Consider the following 20,809-nt stretch of genomic DNA (forward strand, 5'->3'; position numbering starts at 1 on the left):
TTTGTGAGTTTTTTTGTCTCGCTCCGAAGGCCCGGGCAGCACTTCAGGCTCGCGGTGTTCTGAGTTTGGGTGGAAGAAGTGTAGTGTTGGTGCTTTGCTCCGTGCCACAATACCGTGCTGTAAATAAAGGGCTGCTCCGATCACGGGCAAAACGGGAGGGATTCGCTGCCCACGAGCTGCTCTTCCCCGAGAAGGGAGCAGTGAGCATTGGTGGCAGCGTGGAGCTCTGTGTGGAGCAGAGAAAGGGTGAGGGGAGGAAGAGCAGTGCGGCCTCGTGTGCTGCCGGGGGGCACCGAGTATTCCCTTTTTAAAAGAAACCCCCAATTATCCCGAAGGAGAGAGTGCGGTGCACGGTGGAGTGTGGGCCTTGCTCAGACCCAAACAAGAGAGCACACCAGCCGAGTCCTCATGCTCAGCACGCAGATCAGTTATTTTTTCCTGACTGCACCAACTATGGGAAAATATTCGGCGAAGCGCTGCCGCCCCCTGCCCCCTCCTCGCGCCCTGCTCGGACACCGCTGTTTGGTCCCGGGTGCTGCGAGGCCAGGGAACTTCAGTGCAGTGCTACTAGCAGGCCCCTTGCGAAAATAAAATCCCGTTCCGAGCGGTTCGCAGTTTGCCTGCCCGCGGTGCGCCCTGTAGGTCATAGCTGGAGGGGAGGGCTGGGAAACTCCGCGTTTCGCGTTATTTTAAACGGCGGTGCAGAGAGCGAGGTTCCCGGGAGCGGAGCGAGGCGCTGGGCCGGGCACTCTGTCCGCGGCTGCGGGGGCTGCACGGGGGATGCGTTGGGGTTTTCGCGGTTGCCGAAAGAACAAGACCCCAAACCGCAAAAACCGCGTTTTATTTCAAAATGGGCTTCTGCCCCGCTCTGCCCGAAGCGAAATTGGGAGTCTGCAGAGCGTATCCGCGTGTCCGTGCGTGTCCGTGCGTTACCAAATTACTTGTTGATCAGAGCTCTTCTTCCCCCCTCTCCCCCACCCCCCTCCCCCGTCCCTTTGTGTGCCACTGCCCGGTAGGCACCCGCTGTTTCCCCTCCTCGCCCTGGTCTTTGAGAAGTGCGAGCTGGCGACCTGCACACCCCGGGAGCCCGGCGTGGCCGGCGGGGACGTCTGCTCCTCCGACTCCTTCAACGAGGACATCGCCGTCTTCGCCAAGCAGGTCCGGCACCGCTCCCTCCGGGGCCCCCTCGGTGGGGGCGGGCGGCGGGTGCCCTCCGGGCCGGGTCCTCACCCCGTGCCCGGTGAAAGGGGCCTTGGATGAGGATCGGGGGGAGGCTGCAAAGAGGGGATCCCTAGGGCTGGAGGAAGAAGCCGCAACCCACGCCGCTTTTCCTTCTTCTCGTAGGTCCGCGCTGAAAAACCACTTTTTTCTTCAAACCCAGAGTTGGACAATTTGGTAAGGCCTCACCCCTGCGCTCGCCGTCCTCCGCCCGCCCCTAGTCCCGGACAGCGCCTACCGAGAGGGACAGGAGGCGGCCGGGCCGGGAGGGCTCCCCGCCTCTCCGAGGGGTTCCGAGGGCCGCACTCGGGGCGAGCCGGGGTAAACGCTCCGGCCCTGGCGTGCCGCGAAGCCGGGCTTAGAAGCCACAGGAAGCCAAAGTGAAGGAGATAACTGCTTAAGAAGAGGGAGCTGGAGATTTCTAGCGTTAATTCTTTTGCTAATGTGAACGATTTCAATATTCAAAGTGCCTAAATCCTCTTGTAAAGAAGATGCCAAACTATTCATCTCCCCCCTCCCCTTTCTTCCCCGGGCGGTGGGGGGGTGAGAGCGTGTGTTCGGCCCTCCGCGGCCCCTCCTAGAGCAGAGGAAGAGTCTCTGCTTCTCCGGGACCGCGGGAACAAACGCCCAACCCCGTACCCCGAATCAATCTTATAAAAACCGAGTGCTCGGGATAAAGCTGATGCATATTGCTCAGGCGTGCTGGAGAGTTGAGACCCATGGGAATGACCCCCGCCCTGACAACTCCCACAGCCCCTTTGGGGTCGCACCCCCGAGCTCCTCTCTCCCACCTAACCCCTGCTCCCAACTCTTTTGCAGATGATCCAAGCAATACAAGTACTAAGGTTCCACCTCCTGGAGTTAGAGAAGGTAAGAGGCACTGGGATTGATGCAGGCCATCCCCTGTCCCTGCCCTGGACGGAGCGGGCACACGGCCGGGAGTGAGGTGACACCATAACCTGTGCCACTGGAGCATGTGACACCGGCAGCCATGCCCAGCCCGGCCCGGCATTTTTTTGTTCTGTGTAATTTCAACCGAGTCATTAAATCTATACATTATTAAACCCGTGACATCCTCCTTACCCCTTCTCTCGGCAGAAGCTCTTTTCCTGACTCGGAAACGCTATGTTTAACCAAAAGAGAAATGCAAGCCCTCCCGCTTCCCTCCCGCTCCTCCAGGCACATTAACCCCAAACGAGCAGTAAATGTTTGGAGGAGGCAGGGGGCCCTGCACGGCGCGGGAGGGGCTGTGCCCGCGCCTGGAGCGCCTTTCCCAGAACCTCGCCAGCTCTCCCCGGACTGACCAGGGCCATGCCCGAGTCCCACGGTCCTGAGCTCGTATCTGGCCCGGCCCGGAATTACCGCCGGCCTGAGGCTCCTTCCGCTATGGTAGCGGCACATCGGGTTTGCCCCGCACACCGGGCTGAGCACACTGTCTCTCTCTCTGTAACTTGTTGCTGCGGCAAGTCTCAGGAGAATAATATGCGCTGCAACAATTTCTCTATTGTTTCCTTGCCTTCAACTATTGTGCCCCTTAATTAGAGTTACTCGTGGAGGAGCTCAGAGTGTGTTCTTGCTCCCAAAAAGAGCTGCAATCCGATAGCTTGCCCTTACTGATGCTATCACTCCTGTTGCTGCTTTCAGGTTCACGAATTGTGCGATAACTTCTGCCATCGGTACATTAGTTGTTTGAAAGGAAAAATGCCAATAGACCTCGTTATCGATGAAAGGGATGGCAGCTCCAAGTCAGACCACGAGGAACTCTCAGGATCTTCCACAAATTTAGCCGACCATGTAAGTCCTTCTGATTTCTTCATGGCACTTTCTGAGACTTTCAAGTTGCTCAGAGGACCAGTCCCCGGTTTCATTGTTTGTAGCTGTTGTTTGTTGGTATTGTTTCCACCTTTAGTAAGCTCGGATCCCACCTCCAGGCTTTCCCTCTCGGTTTCTAAAGTTGTAAAAATGCGAAACTTTCCTTCTGTTTCCAACTGCGAGTTTGCAGTGGTTGGTAAAGTTTGCTGGTCCAGGCGACTTGGGGAGGCAGCGAACTGTTCAGTGTGGTGCTCGGTGCTTTTTGTCCTTCTTTGCCAACTCTGTAGTCGATGCAACAACACAGGAAAACAGAGAGAAGAAAGTTAGGGAGAAAGTTTGCTGCTCTCCTCCCCCCTCCCCTCTGGCGGGGATGACAAGTGATGAGAATTATTGGCAATACTACATTGCATTAGAGAAGGGGGTTAGCATATGAGAGTTTCCAATGCTTGTGCTTTAGAGCAGCTTATTGTCAGAATATGGACTTATTGCCAAACGCCTGAAGCATCTTCATAATAAAAGACAGTAACCTTGATGAAGCAATTATTAACAATGTATTACAGAAAGCTGGAGAGAACGATGATGGAGTAACTGTAGGTTAGTGGTTGATTTTAACACTTGCGGAGTTGGTGAATTCATGCTATGTGTGTAGGACTGAAGTTGGTGTGCATGGTGAGCAGAGAGCCTTTGTTTTTCCGGGTTTGGGAGCAGCTCCGGTGACACTCAGAAACATGGAGAGGAAGAGAGACCTCGGGATGTGCAGGGAAAGATTGCAGCTGGTACCGCAGAGAGGGAGCGGAGAGCTCTGGTTAAAAAGAGTGGGTGTGAACTCTGGTTTATTTATAGGAAACGCATCCCTAGGGGGGAAAGGGGGTTTACGCAGTTTTAGATTCAATTGAACTCATAATCTAAATGATACAGTCTAATATTTTAGCAGTTGAAATATTAATTTAACACCCGGTGTGAAGTTAACCATGCTCTGCACAGGCGCCCGCCCTCATTTCCCTGCGCGTTAAGTGGAGCAGCTTTCAGCCCAGGGAGAAGCAGCTTTCCAGGAGCTTTTGTTTCCTTTGAAAACACGTTGTTTGTGTGTGTGTTTGGCAATTGCATTAGACCTGGACCGAAGCTGAACTGGGAGATAATCATAAATTCTAAACACCCCTCTCCTGGTATTGCTTAGTTCCAGAGCCCTGGAAATATTTTTGAAGCCAAGACTTTCATTTTGTCATTTGTGTGAGGTAAACATCGCAGAACAAGATTCCTGTGATGCTGTGCATTTGAAATCTATTATTTTGAGGGGAAAAATGTATACACAGTGGTCCCTGAAAGTTTCTCCGCTTGTCAGTTATCTCACATGTAGATAATAAAGTCTATGAGGCATGACACTGTTTCAAAAATATTTGTTTTATGGCATTTTACAACCCTAAATGCGCGTGCATAAGTATTATGGAGGAGTAGGAGAAAAGAAATTAGAGTGAGTGGCACCCTGAAAGCTATAGGGTCATTGTGTATAATTCAGAGCAATAGAAGAAGAAGAGAAAAAAAAAACCTCCATGTTTTTCTAGTACGGTTTCTTTACAAGAGCGCGTTTCAAGTGGAAGTGTAGAAATGGAGCATGCTTATGTTTATATTGAGGAGATTAGATAAACTAGCCTGTTTAGGGTTCTGGCAGATGGTGAATGCTCAAGCCAATTTGCAGTGCTCCATTATAATATTTAAATTCGCACACAATGATAGGACGGGGTGGAGGGGGTTAGCATTTTGATAATTTGATAACCATTATCTTCCCTAAGAAGAATCTCCTTTTATTTTTTGTGGCCCCAAAAACAAACTCAAATAAATATGACAACCCATTTATCTTACACCCGTTAGGGTTTACCACTTCATTGGGTATTATAATTTAAAGCCTTTTATTTCCTGGAGATTTGAGCTATAACATTTTTACTTTAGCCCCCTGCTATTTGTTTTGAAAGGAAGCAATAATTTGTGCAACCAGAACACCAACTGGGAAATGAAGAGTGGTATCACATAGTTACATTTTATTCATGCGTTTTGGGAAATGTGTCTCCTTATTGGATTTTTTTTTTTTTTAATATATTAGCTTGTTTTCTCAACAAAACTTTAACACTGTTCTACAGCTTGGTCAAACTACTGCTTATGTACACGTTGGTGTTTACATTGTGCAAGGCTGCAGCAGGAAGAAATCTTTTGTTTGTAAAGTAGGAAAAGCTTTAAAAATTGCTAATATAAACATGCATGACTATCAAAAAGCATGCTATCATTTGCGAGCATCTACCTGAAAATGTAATAGTTCAAGCATGCAAATTTGTCCAATTTGACTCTCCAGGTTTATTTTTTCATTTGCTTTGATATGCATATTTAATATATAGCCCCGGGCTAGATCTCATTTGGTGAAAGTTGGTGCAGGGGTGATGATGAGCCACTTCAGAGGGACAGAGACAGCATGTTGTTTCCTCTGTTTTATGTATTGGCCCACTATTCTGATCCAGGGGTCTTCCCCTCATGGTTCTATTTGCACATGAAATACCAGGAGCAGCTCCGCTGATTGGCTGTGAATAATGATAGCCAAAAAGCAGTGTAGTTGCATTTGTTGTGTGCCAAGGTTTCTCCTGTGGAGGTGACAGTTTGTGACAGCTGTTTGACACCCCAAAAATCCATACACCTCTGTTCTTATTAAGCGGTATAAATCTACATCCTGTGTGTGTGTTTTCTGTGTGTACAAGGACTGGCAACAGTGACAGTGGCAGAGTGGAACCGGCACCTAATGCAGCTCTCATTTTCGTTCTTTGGCTAGACCTGAAAATTGCCATAAGTAATAAAAAGAATGATGGGATTAGCTGATATTTACCATAGCATTTCAACTGGGATGCTGAGATATAACGCTTCCCCTTTCAAAATCTGCTGCTGTATTATTTATATAATTTAGCTGGAAACCAAAAGCAAAATCAACAAAGGAATGAAATCTTCAGAGGTATACCTGTGGTGGAAAGAGGAGACATCTGTACGTGGTTGTGCTGTATGTGTTTGGCAATAAATGTGTACATCGAATTTTGTTTTAGTGCACTATTAACTGTTATGTAATACAGTAAGTGCAAGGGGTCCAGGGACTTACAAGATCAAATAGTGTAGTTCTGGCCACAAGAAGCTGAAACTTTTGTTATTACTCTGCTGTGTTTAGTAAATATAACAGCCCATAATTAGTGTTTGAATTTTTAACACCCTCGTATTTTTTTTATTGCTCTGAGGTATTAGCTGTAGATGGGAAGAAGGTAATTACAGCTATGCCCTGGCTGAACCAGATCAGTAAGGAAAGAAAAAATAGAAAGAAACCTTTCCAGCTGCAATTCGAGTCAAGTCTCCCAGCACAGACAATTTATTATTGTTCAATATAAACATGCTGGGCCCTATCCCGCATTCTGCGTTCAGCCTAAAATATCTGTTGAGATTGCCAACAAATCTCATTTTTCTTTTCTTTCCAGCTATTCAAATCTGGAAAAAAGTGATGCCTGTAAAATTTGAGGATTTAAAAAACTTTTCTTTTTCCTAGCATAAATTATAGTTTGTACTTTAGTTACATTTCTTTTGTACCTGGTCTCACCTGATGCCATACAATTTTTCCATTAGCACAGTCTACTTTGAAGCCTAGAAATTTTCCTGTAGAAATTTATGGCTCTCCTTCCTCTGGCTTTCATGGGAGCAGGATTCGGGCCTCAGTCTTCTTGATATTTGTTTATAAGTTATAGTCAATTTGCAGCTGAGAGGTAATAATATACAGATCATCATTCATAAAATATAATTAAAAATGGATAGAAATATACATACGTCTCATTTTTTATAAAAGGACTGTTGACAGGTCAGAAATCTGATGCCTTAGCTGTAGAAGAGAAATATTAGTCTGAGTATTAAACCTTTCAGCTCTCACATGAGGAGATACGTATATTTTGTACTTTTGGACATACAGACATTTTGTGTTTCTTTCACATTTCTTATTGAAGAATGGCCTGTGCAAATTTCTGATGTCTGCTTGCAGACGAGAAAAAATAAAAATCAGTTCCAGCTATATAATTAAACCTTTTGGAAGGGTCTGACTGAGGAAATTGCTGTTGAGCTGGTGCTCCTCAGGCACGCAGCCCTGGTGGACCTCGGTGGGAATGCTGAGCAGACCCCAGAGGTGCCCTTCCTGTCTGTAGTGGGTCAGAAGGGAAACCAAGGAGCTCACTGCAAAAAAGAAGAAGGGCAAACTTTTTTCTTTCGTAACCAAATTTCTCAGTGCGTGGTTTAGGACTTAGGATGCCACTGAAGGCCCCTTGATCCTGAAGGATCGAGGAGCATCAGGAAGTTTCTGAGACAGTAGAGAACATCATGTATTTGCTCTTTTTGACGGGCACTGCTGAGACAAGTTACGAGACATCTCACAATCGAATATTTTAATTTTAATTTGGGTTCTCTCTATTTGAAATGACATTGTATTTCTCCATCTATTTGATGCTGGTGTTCCCTCTTTGGTTTGAGTTGTCTATCATTCTAGATGAAGTGTAGCCACACAGAACGACGTAGAAGGACAATTAAAAAAACAACAAAAACCTGATTTTTCAAGTCTCACTTCTTTACTGACAGGTGGATTATATGTCTGATTTCAATCTGAACTGAAAAATACAAAGCATGTAGTTTTAAGAGCGTTGCCACATTCTAGGAGTGTCAAAAATTCCTCTAGACAACTTTACTCAAACGTGAAGCCAAAGGACAAGAATGTCAAAATTAAAAATTGTACACATGTAGATATGTACAGGAATATCTGATGGAACACATTACTTCTGTTTTGTTTCACTTGTGCAATTCACGAACAATTCAGTTATTAAATCACACTGAATACACACCTGTAGGAAAACATACCTTGGTAATATCAGGAGCAGCCTTTAAAAAAAACATACACAATTAGAGTTTTCCACAGCTCATTTACTTATTGAGAGTTCCTTTATGTAATAAGTTTATTTTTGCCTCGTTCCACAGCAGTCTCTAAGATATCATCCTATACATCTGAAACACACACACAAATGCACACACACAAACGCACATGCATGTATGCATAGGGGTTCTTACACCTGGTATAGCATGCCATCTTTTGATACACTGTGGTGCACAGAGACAGATTTTTGTAGTATTGGTCACACCAGTAATTCCACGGTGTTTACAGGCATTGCTTGTAAGAACAAAGTGAGCAGGATTTGGCTTGTATTTAGTGAAGAGAATGCCACCCATGTCAGTAGTTCTGTTCAGGTTTGTGTTTGAAAAATTAATTTACAAAAGCAACCTCCAGACCTTCAATTCCACCCCTGTTAACAGAGAGTCCTACAGATATTGCAGTTTCTTTCAGGAAAGCAAGTCATGCTTTATTTGTTCACACAAGATAAATGGTTTTGTCCATTTCATCTGACAAAATTTAAGGCCCTGATCCCGTCATGGCTGTGTACTCCAAATGCTGGTTAACGTCTGTGAGCCAATTTCTGCTCAGCGTACTCACATGGATATCAGCTGGCCTGATTGATCTGACTTCCCAGTTACAAATAAGAAGCAAATTCCTTATGGTTAATTGAGTCTTTAATATCGCCATAAAAACACTGGGAGATCAGAATCAGCTGCAGAGGGACTGCGTACACTCCCAAAAAATTTGCCTGACTTTGCCCAGTGGTGATTCTGGGCATGCAAAGTAACAATTGCAATTTGGCTGAAGGTTGTCCTCTATCAAATCTCTCTGTTACAACACCTTTGTTCAAGAAATCCTGCAGCAATGAAAAAACTCTTACAGTTTCCACCAGATCTGCAGCATTGACTAAAGTGTAATGCATCAGACTGCTCTGTATACCAAGAGACTCTTGTCATTTCTGCTGTTCTTTTCTAGATTTAGCAAAATTCAGCAATGGTGATAAATCAATTTTTTTTTTTTTAAACTTTCCAAGGGAAAAAACACTGGCAAAATTGTGTTTTCTAGGGAAAGCTGTGTGTAAATGAGAAACAGTGGATAGCAGTGGAGTGATCTCCTGTGGCCCTCCTAGTACAAGCTTTCCCCATATTGTCTCCTGCTTTTATATTAATTACAACTTGCATTATCAGCTGTGAGTCTGTAGCCCAGCAAATAGAAAATACTGCCCCTGGAGACCTAGCTTCTTGTATCTATTTTCCATCTCTTTCTATTGTGCTCTGCTCAGTATTCACTGCTTTTCTCCTGATAACACTGCTCTTTAACACAATTAGGTAAGAGCAAGAGGAGCATCATATTTGACTCCCAGTTATTAAAACTATTGGGAATAGATACATGTGTGCTGTTTACCTTCTGTGGTACAAGTCATTAGTTTAGGTCATATGTGTGTGAACATTTCATTGTGTACAGGCAAACGCAAAACAGGTGATTGTATTTTAGCAAGTATCATCCATGCTCTTTGGTATGTTTCTGTAAAGTATATTACTAAACCTTGTAGAAAGATACGAGAAGCTATGCAAATAGTTTGTATAATTCATGCTATCTATTTGTTTTTCTCTTTTTTACAATGCAATAACTTAATACAAATTTAATGGAAAAAATGAAATAGAAAATTAGAATTGTTACCGGAGGGCTTTGTATCAGGATGGATTTCTCCAAACTATACTGATAAAATGTATCTAGTGAAGCGCACTTTAGGTCTGTCATTGTTTTTTGTTTTGTTTTCTTGATGATGAAGATGTACATATAAATGCTTGTATCAGGCATTTGGCTAGGAAGTTTTCTTGAGGGATGAAAAGTTGGAAACAGCTTAGGGCAAGAAAGAGACTGCACAATGATTCTAGTCCAATGAAAAAGAATTCTGTCATTTTTATGAGGCTGTAAACTCCACCCCGAGAGTTATTCATCATTTTAAAAATAATATTAAAGCATAGACGCTTCCTTTGCTTTTAGACTCTTCCAAAATTCTACCGTTGCCTCTTGAAATACTCCATCTAACTATTTCTATTTTTCAAGAAAATTCTGCCAAATTGCTTCCTTGAGAAAACTATGTCGCAAAGAATACATTGAATTTCCAATCAGTCCACCCTGTCTTTCCAAAACCGAATGTATAAACGGAGGTCAGGAACAACTCAGCCTGGTAGGGATAGAAAGAGTTTTCAGCTCCAGGAAGTCTTATTAATGAGCCTTTCCAAATCAGCACATTTCTGAAACAGAAAGGCTGGTCTAAGCTTTTGAAATACTCTATGATAGGTTTTGGATGGCATTTGCCTTAAAACATAACTGAGGTGTTACCAGTTAATTATTGTAATTTTCTTATGTGTGATAAGGAGCTCCAACAGCAGCCAGCTTAAGAGAGCCTGCAGTGCATAAAATTAACATAACTCACTGTGTTCCCTGAAAAGTTTAGCCTAGGTGAACATGTTGCAATTATTACATTTTCTAAAAGAAGGTTCCAGCCTGGTGTTGTTGGAGGGCTAAATTCATGCTATGTTATTGTTTCTTTTCTTTTTCATGTATTTCTTCTAGCTCTTTATCTGATTACCATCCGGCAAACAGCTGACGCTAAGAGGCTGCAGAGGGCTGAAGAGCTCCTGTCTGCTGTTTGCCTTCAGCTTGAAGCTATTTGAGTGGCTTCCTAACTCAGAGATAAAAAGAGAAGCTCATAGGCACAACTGTGTTTTAATCGAGGCTGTAAAGAGACTTACTCAGTTTCTCATTTTATTTCCATCTGAACTTTTTGGGAACCTTATTTTCAACTGTGATTTTTTTTTTATATTTTTATTTTTAATAACATCTGGGCTTCCTGAACTTTCAAGCCTTCTCACTGTTCTTTTTCTGTATCTTCCCACCTGATTCTGTAAAACGATGGTAAAGTTTTTCTATTTTTTGAAATGAAATTGTGGGGGCTTACAGCATTAATAGGAATTCCAGAGACCTAATTAATTTAACAATGACAAGGAATATAAAATCTCATTGTGGTTATTACTATTTTTCTGTTGTGGGTCTGTGTGAGAAAAGGAGATTGGTCTCACAGGTTTTGGAAGGGTGGTAGTTTTGTACCATAAATGCTATTGTGCTGTCAATTGTGCTGATAGGTGGGGTGAATTTAAGATCATGGACTGTCATCTGATGTGCTTATATCTTCCTGCTGTGGAGCCCCATACGTGTGTGCATGTGTGTGTTTGTGTAAGGCGAAGGGGGATTTGGATCCTTCTCACCCTTTGGTCACCTAGAGCTTTATTCAGAGCCTTTTGAAGTCATAGGCTCTTCCCTTTGTCTCTGCCGTGATCTGGGTCAGGTCCATTAGATTTATGTTACTGGGTTTTGCTGTAAGACATTCTTTGGCAGTTCTATTTTATGTTGCTATAGAGCATGTGGTACTAATCAGTACTAGGAGATTACTTTGAGATGTTTCATTATGTATTTGGGGACCTGATTCCAATCACACTTACACTAAATTTTATAAATGGGTGAATCAGATGATTTTGTTGAACTTATTCCTACTACTACACATTGGGGTAGATGACGTCAGAATTGGTCCCTCTCAAAAAATTTAACAAAGCTTGTCAATTGCTGCTTTTGGGCTCTCCTTGTGTTTTAGCAGCCCAATGTTATTTCATAAGGCACCATTTGTATGCAGTCAAACCTAACAAACAATTTTTATTTATTTATTTATTTATTAATTTATTTATTTTGGAGGGGGGTAGTTTTTGGAGGTTGAGGAGGATTTGTTGTTTGCTTTGGTTTTGGATTATTATAACATGCTTGATTTAAGTTGTCACATGCAGGTGACAAGTAATGCAGGTCCAGCCCCTAGTCTGATCTGTTTCATGTGTTCTTGTTCTCCTTTTCTGCCAGAGGAAATTCCATCTCTTGCCTGCCTTCATGTGGTGCTGATAAAGCTCTTCCTGTACAGTAGAATTCCTGTTTTCCTTTAAGCAACAGCAGGGTATTGGGAATGATCAGGAAAGGGGAGGAGGACAGGAGGAGAGTACACTCAACAAAGTAGCGCTAAACTGTAGCATTAACTTTTCCTCACTTATCCCTTTAAATAGCAGCTCCTCACTTCAGGAAAACCAATGCTCAATAAATTAGAAAGCTATCATGAATGATGTGAATAAAGTACAGTGGTTGAGGAGTTACTTAGCCAAGTTTTACAAACTCTGTATGTCTGTCTTCTGTATTCTCTTTTGTCGTGTTTTATGCATAGTAATATGGAAAGAATTACATAAAAATCACTATACGTGTTATTTTAGGTAATTACCTGGTGGTTATTCTTGACAATGCTTGTAAGCGAACTGTTAGAGTGATACAGCTAGGAAATATTTGAAATGTGTCACATCAACGTGGTGGTTGGGGGTAAGGAAACATCTTCATGTTATAATGCATTTCAGAAGCTGCTTGCTTTTTTTCCCTGCATCTTTGTATTTGCCTCAACTTTTTTCCACTGCACAGACCAGTGAGAGGATAGGGTGGGAGGGCACATCCCTCTTTCATACGCATTCTCTACTTCTCGAAAACAGTTTCCCTCCTCTTCCTCTCTCCTCCCATCTCTCGTCAGTCTGGAAAAACAAAGTGCGGAGAGACAGTTTACATGACAACTGCCCTGATGTGAGCACTCAGTACCATAAACTGTGTAGGTTGGTTGGTGTTCTTCTCCAAGACCCCTTGTAGCTTATATACGTATATACACATACATATAAATGTGTATATGTTACTATTTTATTTCTTTTTATTATTAACATGTCCTTTATTTTACTAAAAAAAATCCTTGTACCTCTTCTGTTTGTCTTTGCTGAAGAATTATTACACTGTGCAAACAATATCAGTATTTGGCACATTTCACAAATGCTAATGTGTATACTTTTCTCCCTCTCCTCCCCTCTTTTCCTGGTTTTCTTTCTGTTCTTCATTTGCTGTTGGAATGGGAACTGTGGAAAAAATTCCTTGGCACTCTGACACCAGAATCCTTCATCTTGGAGAGACCACGATGATGCAACCTCAACGCACTCAGCAGGCACACCGGGGCCCTCCAGTGGGGGCCATGCTTCCCAGAGTGGAGACAACAGCAGCGAGCAAGGTAAAAGGTCAAACTTTTTCCCTGTGCAAAGTAGGCATGACTAAAATAACTTCAGCTTTTTTATTATATCAGTACATCTGCCTTAGAGTAAACATGGAGTGGCAGACTTGCAGTATAATCAGCTGTAACTTAGGGAGACGGTATTTCCTTTTCTTAACCCACTTAGCTGCATTTTATTATTATTTCAAAGAGAAATATCTAATCTTCAAACAAGCTTTGTAATAACAATTGATTAGTTCTGCCAATTCCTTTACAAATTTGGTTATCTACAGTTTATTTTTGCGTGGTGTAAGTAAATATAATGACAGACATACTCCCCAGCTGTGTCGCAGTAGTTTGAGCTGGGCTACAAACAGAGAATTTAACCTATAGTTTTATTTGGGGAAAAGTTTCCTGCATGATGTTATCAAACTGCTAACTTGAAGTAGGTACAAAACTCAAACTGGATAGAAAATGTTTTTTGCAATGTTTACTTGTACGGACTCGTGTCTGCTTCTGAAAATCTTGATTCTGAATGGTAAATGGAGATGTACCTGAACTGCAAAATCTTTGCTGTGTCTGTGCAATGAATTCCTCTCCAGGGTTCTGGGGGTTTGATTATTATTTTAGGTCTTTTTGTTTTATTTCCTACTGCCTTGCACCTTGTGTGTGGTCATCTGCATCCATGCTGAGTAAGTGTCAAAAGCTGTCATCTTGATATGATAGTGTTTTACACTTGCCTGTTAGAAGTATTAGTGGCTCCAGCAGGTGTGAGACTCAAGTCTCAAGCACTAAAGAGTGGGGTAAAGATGGGCTACTGCCACACATAGACTCTTGCTCAGAATGATGATCTTTAAGAGCAAAGCTTGTGATGGGCTCCCCTCTTGTTTATTCTTTGTTGTTACACTAAGCCTCTGCTGACAAACATGACACTACCTTTACAAGGCCTTATGACTCACTCCCTCCACCTGCATCTGTCACATTTTGCCACTGCGGTTCCCTCACTTGGTCATGCATATACCACGCAGCCAGGTGACAGATGTGTGATCCTGCTAGCTGTATGGGAGGAGCAGAGTGGAATGGCCTTCAAGGCTGCAGGCCTCATGTTGCAGGGGCTCCCACGTGGTTCAGCTATGCCTGGATGGCTACACTGCTGCACCATTTTACCTCTTTCTGAGGCTGCTGTGTGGCAGGGAGCTGCCCAATCTCTCTTGCAACCCGGTGTCTCAAGTGCAACCTGTGACATTTGTCTCTCATATGGCAGTTTAGGTTTGTCTCCTATGTGTACAACTTGTTTGTGTGCTATTGGTGATAGAGGCAGTCCTGGCACAGGGTGTGATCTGTGTCCAATGTGAGTTGCTTAGGACGTGTCCTGTGTGGCTGATCCAAAGCTGCACATGGCCCAACGTGAACTCATGTTGTTCAGTGTCCCGCAAAGGACAAGTCACTGACTGCTGAGTGGCAAAATGGTGTTATGCCTACTGGCTGGCCAGTCTTTACTGCTGGGGAAACGCTTAAACTGTGTGTTGTTGTTGATGTATTTGAAATGGCAGAAGATCACGTGCACTTAAAAAATAGATCCTCTGAGTCGTCTGTGACTGCGGAAATTCTAATGATAGGTAAGAAATTTGGTCACACTTGTATCTTCACTCTGTTGAGGAGACCCTTAAATAAACTAAGAGTGCTTCTCTTAGCCATCCTTGATGTAAAGAGTTCCCTCATACTGACATCCAAAGATCTTGCATCTCTCCAACAGTCTGATCCCTCACCATGTAAACTGGGGCGCTGGAGAAATATTTCTAAGCATGAGGGGAAAAAGTAGCTGGTTACAACTATGTGAGCTTTCTATTGAGAATGGACATTTCTGGCAGTATATGTGACTTAAACAAACCTGTTACACTTATGTCTGCAGAAGATGAACGGTTGCTGAAGGGCCAAATCCATCACCAGTGTTGCCTGGCCTAGCAAAGTGAAACATTGCTCATGCACTTCCCTTTGTACTCAGTTGGGCCTTTTAAAAGGAAGCAGTCGTCCAGTGGCAAATCAGCATTCCTCTCAGCTGCTGGCAGCTGAAAGATGTATGATCGTACAGTGCAGGAAAAATTCCCATTGGAGACAGCTTTGGATTGCTCTCTCCCCGAACCCTGGGAAAGATTAGAAAGAGGGAGGTCTGGTGCAGAAATCTGCATTGAATTTTCTGTATGCTTCTTTGAGGGGGCAGGGTCTGCACTCACTGCATTGAAATGGCAGTGAATCTGTCCCAACCACTTCTAAGTGTAGTGGAATGCCCTTTGGAGCTGTTCTGGCATAGCAACCTGTTTAGGTCAGCCTGGTTTCCCTGCAGTTTTGTTGAGACCTTCCTCAAATGTTGTATTCAACTTGACCCAAAGGATTTCTTGGGAAGGGAAGTTTGTTACAGAGTCTTAGGTTGCATTAGCAATCTTTGGGCTTTTCCACTGATACCTGGTGGCAGCAGAATTGATGCAGACTAGACCCAGTCTATTCTGGCTCCTGGGAGCTCTCCCTCCATGTGTCTCATCTTTTTCCTTAAGTTTATGATGTGCATGTAGCTTGTGATTTTTAGGAGATGGAAGTGAGATGGGTGAGTGATGACACGTTTTTTTTACGGACTTTCTCTGCATGAGGTAGTTATATTTACTACATAAAATAATACACTCAATTCCTGAAGCTGGAACCAAAATAACTGTGTAGGCATTTTGGCTGTTTATGGAGGACAACCTCTTGATGACAATGCATAGCTGCATTTTTGGCACCAAAAGGGTTAATCTAGTCAATGTTTGATATTAGATGCACAGGCACTGAAAGGGTTAAGGAAAGGGCCTTCGGGCAATAAATGTTGAAAGATTATCCTAATTTTATTAGCAGCAAATGTCTATGTTGTTCTTAACATGTCACCTCACTTGTTCAACAGAAAACTAAGCTATATAACATATTGATCATCTAACAAACCTAAGTACTAGTGACCTGTAATCTACCAAGCATTTATTGATTTTATCCTGGTTCAGATCCACAAATGCAGATCAATGCCATCCAACACCATTTTAGAGATCAGTAATTATGTAGCAGGTCTGATTCTTTTTTCCTCCTGTCCTGGAAAGAGAGAGTTAAATAGACCAATAATAAAATAAAGTACTCTAAACATCTTACAAAGAAGAAAAAGGAGAAGCTGATTTAATGGTCTAATGAGGCCATCTTCCAGAGACTTGTTTTGTGTAGGGCTTGCTTTGACCTTTCGCTTTGCTCAGGAGCCCAACGCTTCATTTTTCACATTCTTGCAATTACGTTAACGCTTCAAGCATTTCTGACTCCAAGTCAGCTAGCAACACCAGGCATAACTCAACACTGTGAGTTTTTCTCCTCTCTGTAGATTCATTAACAGGTCACTGGGGTCCCAACTGAAATTTAAAACTGACTGGTTCTGTTGGGTTAGCTGAGTTATAGCAAGGGAGATGGCAGGAAAGGGGCTGAGAGAAGGGGAGAAGAGAGAGAAGACCCTTGGGTTTCTGTTGGGGAATATATGTGTGAAAACTCTAAGCAGAAGATTAAAAGGTGTGTGCAGCTTTATCATCCCTTTTATTTGGAAAGGAAGAAAACAGATCTCAAAGTCTTTTGGGGTGTTTTCTGGATTCTTTGGAGGCAATTTTTTTTTTTTTAAAGTCCACTGTCTTCACACAGAAGGATAAATGACTTCTAGAGTTGTGCATCAGTTTGTACTACGGTGATGGATATGATGCTCCCAGACTTTAATTCCTATTTAATCTCTTTATGAGATATTTCAAATAATGAATATGGCAGATTATGCATGGAAAGTGAGAAATAAATCTTTTGAAGGTTTAAAAACATGTGATCTACGGGAAAGCACCAGGGAACAGTTTCAGTTTTGTATTTTATTATACCAGGATTTTATACCTCATTTGTCACATTCTTAGTTTAGTCAATGAAAGGGCCTGATCCAGAGAAGTCAGATGAGAGGCTGTAGTTTTTCAGGACCTTTTGGGAAGTTCAGTGCCTTTTAGTATTAGGCCTGGGGTGATAAAATTGTCTTCTTACTTATGGTCAAGGAGTTGTTTCTAGGTTTTGCAGAAGTAAAGGTAATAAATGGGCATCAACTTCAGTTTGCCTTATTCATTTGATGGCTTGGTTGTTTATTGTGGCTGCTTGTGCTGAAGGAAGAGGATGTGTCCCTCCATATCTGAGGATTACTCTGTAGGGCAATATCTTCAAGTAGTTTTGAAAAATTGTTGTTTGCGTTTCTGTGGCAAAGACTCAACACGTGGTCCAGGGCTAAGTCAACTGTTAGCTGATGTTAACTGAAATCATGTGTGTTAATCCTAGATTACACCTCTGGGTTGATGCAAGTTTGAAACATTAGGCAGTGTAGCTTTTAAATACCATCGTGCAATGAACAAATTTGTTTGTGAAAGTAGCTGATAATGCCTGAAGGTCTGTCTTTTTACTGAAACCACATAAAGCTTTGAACCAAGCTCTGATAGGGGAAAAAAGAAAAAAAGAAGACGGATAGCAATAATAATAATGAACAAATAATAATTTTAATAATAAACAGTTCACACCAAGTCTTGAAAGCTTAATATCCAAAAACAAATACTACAACTTTTTTCCCATAGCATTGTGCATGTAAGTGAGCCTGCTGAGGCTAATTAGCATACATGTTCTTTATAAGGATTCAGAATATGCGTTTATTTCTTCTTATTTTTACATGTAAATCTATAAAGTTTAGTTTTACTGGAAAAGAGCTGCCTTTTTGTAAGAAAGAAATTTCCAAATGGAAAAGCCCAAATATCCAGACTGTGAAAAATTAAACTTCCTAATAAATAATGCTTCACTGGAGAGGCATTATTTCAGAAGGCACAGCTCTCCTGAAGGTGAACTGTATGAAGTATGAAAAACTCCTAAGGAACAATGACTTTTTTCAGCAGGGGAAGATACAGGAAGAGAGTAGCCCTTATTAATTCATCTTTTCCTTTCAAGTTTGAGGGGCCTGTCCTTGTGTTGAAATGTATGAGTAATTCCCATTAATGGTGATGGGAGTTACGCATGTGCACTGACAGAAGAATAGACCTCTTAGTGTTCAAAGCACATGAAATTTACATTTTTTCCATTGCTGTAATTGAGATGTTGACAAATTGGAGAATATTGATGAGCCTTTGTTTTAAGTATTTCTTGCCAAGTTTGTTTTATTTTTTCATGGTTTGAACAATGGTGTGGGTTCAGCAGCAATGAATAATCAGGGTAGAGTAAAGATAACTTTCTATTTCAATATTTTGATGTGCCAATATGAAATAAATTGTCTTAGGCAAATGGAATATGCTGTTTTAATCATTAGCTATGCATGAAAGAAAAATTGATGTTGACATCTTTGCTGTAAAATCGTTGTAATGGGGCCTTCCTTACAATTCATTTTTGTAAAATTCATTTTGTACATTTTGCAGCAATTGAACAATCCCTGCACTGTGAATAGGCAGAATTCCCAGAAATACTGAGACAGTTGGCCCAGTAACTGCTGAGCTCACACTGCACACCACATGCACATTAACCATAATGATGCCAGAACCTGCTCAGCTAAATATAGTCACATTTTAGTATCCTACCATCCTCTCTTTTCTTTCTTTCTATTGCGTGAACAAATAGAGCTTTTTGCAGTTCTTCTTTGATTGTTGGGTTGGGGGAATAATTATGTCCCTATCCACTATTCGATAAGTAGCAGTAAAATTTCATAGTGAATCTTTACTTCATATTCTGTTTTCTAATATTCAGGCAGATTCCTCACTGTTTATTAAAGCTCAGAACGTGCAGGATTTAAAATCTTACATTTGCATTTAACATCCTCACCTCACTCTTAGATTTAAATCCATGTTGTTCTATTTATGCATATATTAAGTCTATCAATAGATACATCCTAGACAACATTTATTTCCATATTTGAATGTGCTATGCAGGGGTTTCAAACACAGCCCAGGAAAACTCTGTCAATGGAATGTTTTCATAGTGGCAGTAATCTCTTTAAAATAACCCTAAATACAATATGACAGATGCCATCTGGAATAATCTTTTGCTAGTTGCTTTCAACTTTTATTTTTTCCTACAGCTAAGTTCATCCAAAACTGGTCACTTACTGTTGTGGTAAATGTAGCAAACTCCTTCCTTCCTTGTGTACATGTACGTTCAGAGTTTACTTAATTATACTTAAAGATGTTTGCCTCCGCTTCTTGTTGTTTCTTCTTTTTAAGTGTGTGTGTGTATTTATATATTTGTATTTCAAAACGAAGAAGGTAGGATTCCTCCTTAGGCCATTCTTTTCATCTCAGATCCTACTCAGCCTAACCCAATTTGCCTCTGAATGTTAGATAACATCCCATTTGCTAAATTACAATTGTATGCTTGTTACAATATTAATGGTTTCATAATGCAGCGCATTCAAACATACAGTAGCAAGTGCTTAAATGTCTTCCTGTGTTGTTACAGACTGACTAATTTCTTCCTATATGTGCCAACTTATTTGAAAGATCTAGTGTTGGAATCTCTTAGATTTTTTTTTTTTTTTACTTGGTTGTGTAAAGGGATGTCTCCTGATGCCTGTTAGAGTTTAATTTAGAGTAGTAATTAAACTTGAATACTGCCTCATAAACAAAAGATAAACAATAAACCAGCCACGTTCCCTGCTGTTTCATAGCTTTCTTTCCCAGATGTTTTAGCCTGATAATTTTTACATAGTGAACTACCTAGCAAAGAGTGCTATGGACAGAGGTCAAAGCCTAGTTCTTAGAAACAAGGTCTTTAAAAACTTTTTAAAATAATAATTAAAAAAATGTAGGATTTTCCTTTGTGTAGCTGATAAAATTTGAAAACACTAATTGACTTAGCAATTCTCTCCCTCTTGTTCAACGTGATGGCACTGATTTAAAAAATAATAATATTAATTTTAAAAATTGTTTTTTTTCTGATTTTTACTACTGATGCTGCTATTTCTTAGTATTATGGTGCACGGGCAATGTATTAAAGTCTTCTACTATCCTTAAAAAAACAAACAAACAAAAGAACAACAAACAACACAGGATCTCCTTGCCCACGTTGACTGTGAGCAGACACAGAAATGCTCACAGTGGAGTGCATCAATTCGTTCAGCTGCCCGCTCAGGCTGTAGGAGCTGGCGGTCCATTCCTGGACTGCTCCATGTCAGCCATGATCTTTCTAATTGCCAGGTAGGAGTGGGCCGCTCGTCTGCAAGAAGCCATGTTATTTTCACTGGGTGGGGTAATTACTGAAAGCTGAGAATAGCTGCACTAAAGACACAGGGATACTTTCATGATCCCATTAGCATAAGAGTGGGTAAATTATTCATGCCAAGTGAGGATTCTATGGGGAAAAGTATAGTTAATGCACATAGTTTTTAAATGTATCCCTTTCTGCTCTGAGACTAAATTCTTGTTGGATTCAGTTCTCAGACATTTACGGGAAAGCTCTAGTGGCATGTTAGACGCAGTTCATCTCTCTCTGTTTGCAGCGCTCTCAATAGAGACCATCTGGCAAAGATCCAAAAGGTGATTAAACAAAATGATCAGCTCTTGTTGCTGTGTTACATGTCCAATACTCTGGATTAAAAAACATGACCCACAACAGTCGGCAACATCTCTTTTTTTTCTTTTTCTCCCCCCCCCTATTTTCTACCTCCTCCTCCCCCC

The 20,809-nt window shown here is 41.8% G+C and overlaps 1 protein-coding gene across 1 annotated transcript; it reads left to right on the plus strand.

The window, feature by feature from the left end:
• The first annotated feature begins 453 nt into the window (after positions 1-453).
• Positions 454-13,168, plus strand: LOC100545111 (homeobox protein Meis2). The gene is made up of 6 exons (XM_010711628.1): positions 454-532; positions 953-1,158; positions 1,345-1,395; positions 2,038-2,088; positions 2,863-3,012; positions 12,995-13,168. Exons 1-6 carry the CDS (start codon positions 454-456, stop codon positions 13,151-13,153), a joined length of 696 nt encoding a protein of 231 aa, XP_010709930.1. The 3' UTR covers positions 13,154-13,168.
• Positions 13,169-20,809: the final 7,641 nt, after the last annotated feature.

The sequence above is a fragment of the Meleagris gallopavo genome, chromosome 5 (genome assembly GCF_000146605.3).
Source record: "Meleagris gallopavo isolate NT-WF06-2002-E0010 breed Aviagen turkey brand Nicholas breeding stock chromosome 5, Turkey_5.1, whole genome shotgun sequence".
NCBI lineage: Eukaryota > Metazoa > Chordata > Aves > Galliformes > Phasianidae > Meleagris > Meleagris gallopavo.